The 1980-nt window shown below is 33.5% G+C and overlaps 1 protein-coding gene across 1 annotated transcript in view; it reads left to right on the top strand.

Moving 5' to 3' along the window:
- The first annotated feature begins 252 nt into the window (after positions 1-252).
- The window catches only part of LOC106872495 (calcium and integrin-binding family member 2), a 24112-nt gene continuing 22384 nt past the window's right edge, over positions 253-1980 (top strand). Inside the window, exon 1 of the mRNA XM_014919514.2 lies at positions 253-1291. Within this exon, the coding sequence (XP_014775000.1) occupies positions 1241-1291 (51 nt within the window). The 5' untranslated portion in view covers positions 253-1240. The remainder of the gene's footprint in view (positions 1292-1980) is intronic.

Below are 1980 nucleotides of genomic sequence, written 5' to 3'. Positions count from 1 at the left end.
ATTATTAATTTCTAGAAAAAAAAAGTTAATATGATTTTTGTTTTGTGAAATTACATCTATGTAGAAAATTTTTTAAAAAATCTGGTGAAAATTTGAAATACTTAAAGTGGTTGGAAGAAATTTAGCAAAATCCTGGCATTTGGTCGAGGAAACTTATTAGCTATCAATAAGTTGGTCATCGATTGATTAAGTCAGAAAAACAAAATGGACATCTTAGTATATGCTGGCTGTTGTCTTAACAACAAGTGACCACTATTAACTGCATCAACTACTCGAACTAGGTGAATCGATTATAACACTACGTGCTAATCCGTCTGAAGTGGTCAAGTGACAAAACATAAAAGAAACGACAGACATCTTCAAGGATTTATTTATTCGTTCATTTATTGTGAGAGTGTTACCATCTGTGTTGACTTTCTCCACCAAACAGCGATTGATTGTATTCCTGTGACAGGGTTTCATATCTATCTTATAGTTTTCTAGAATCTAATCATATTAAAGCAACGTATTCCCTACATCGTTAATGTAATACTATCAACAGCAACAACAACAGACAGTAGAGGGTTTTTATGTGGTCAATCTGTCTGTTAGAAATAACAGCCAGATCTCTTGCGAATTACGTTCTACAGTCTTTGAAAATACAAGGGACGGACACATTGGATAACACAGTTTTATATACTCACTCAGGGCTGACCTGGGGCCAAACAACTACAGCAGCAAACATTACGATTTATTGATGTGGCTAAATACAACACATGGAGGTTACTGCTTGGTTTAAAAACGTTCTTTTTACAGGAGTAGTCAAGAGAGTGGAGCTTGCTCTGAGTCCAGGGGAAAGATATCCATAACTTAGTAAGTGACAACGATGACAACTACACTAATAATAATGCTGACGATAATGTTGTTATTGATGTAAACCACGGAGTCCTACTTAACGTTTTAAATGGAGTCCTACTTAGCTTTCTAAATGGAGTCCTAATTTTACGAAATGTAATTGGGACACGGATTAATTGCGCAGTGATGCCTATGTCCATGTATACGTATATACATATATGTATTTATATAAATATACATGTATATTCAAACTCAACTGAAAATAAAGTGAATGTTAAGGTCTTCCTCGGAGAAATAAACTGTAAGGTCACAAGTGATATGGGATTCGTTTTCATCAATTTGAGCCTTAAATGTGCATCATTAATGGAATAATTATTCATCCGGAAATAGACGTTTGGTGAGAACAATGGGGAACCAAATCGTGACATTTTCTGAAGAACAGTTAAATGCTTACCAGGTGAGTGATTTCGCACCCCCCAAAAATGGAACTTTTAGCTTTTTTTTTATTATTTATGTATCTTTTACATTTACTTGTTTCATTGGACTGGAGTCATGTTTGAGCACCGCCTTGAAGGAATTAGTCGAACAAATCGTCCCCGGTTCTTGTCTTTTAGTCCGGTACTTATTTTATCGACCTCTTTGCCGAACCGTTAAGTTAAGGAAGACTTAAACAAACCAGCACTGGTTGTCAAGCGGTGGAAGACAAACATAAATACAAAGACACACAGACACATATGTATTCATACACACACACACACACACATACACAGATACACACACGCCGCGCACGCGCACACATATAATACATACATGCATACATACATATAAATATAAATAAATATGCATATATATATATATACATATATATGTATATACATACATACATATATATATATATATATATATACATACATATATCTATGTGGCCTGTGTGTGTTCTGTACTCTGGTTATTATTATTTTTTTGTCTACGTTTTGTTTGCAATGTCCTGTATCCAGATATGCACCTATATATACAGGTAGACGTAGGTATGCACATACCTGTACGTATATATGCATATACTCATTTATTATTTGTTTTATATACATACATGTATATATATACATATATATATATATACATATCTATATATACATACATATATAT

The sequence above is a fragment of the Octopus bimaculoides genome, chromosome 10, assembly GCF_001194135.2.
Source record: "Octopus bimaculoides isolate UCB-OBI-ISO-001 chromosome 10, ASM119413v2, whole genome shotgun sequence".
In the NCBI taxonomy this organism is placed as follows: Eukaryota; Metazoa; Mollusca; class Cephalopoda; order Octopoda; family Octopodidae; genus Octopus; species Octopus bimaculoides.
Note: the sequence above shows the minus strand (reverse complement) of the source record. Positions and strands in the feature narration are given on the sequence as shown.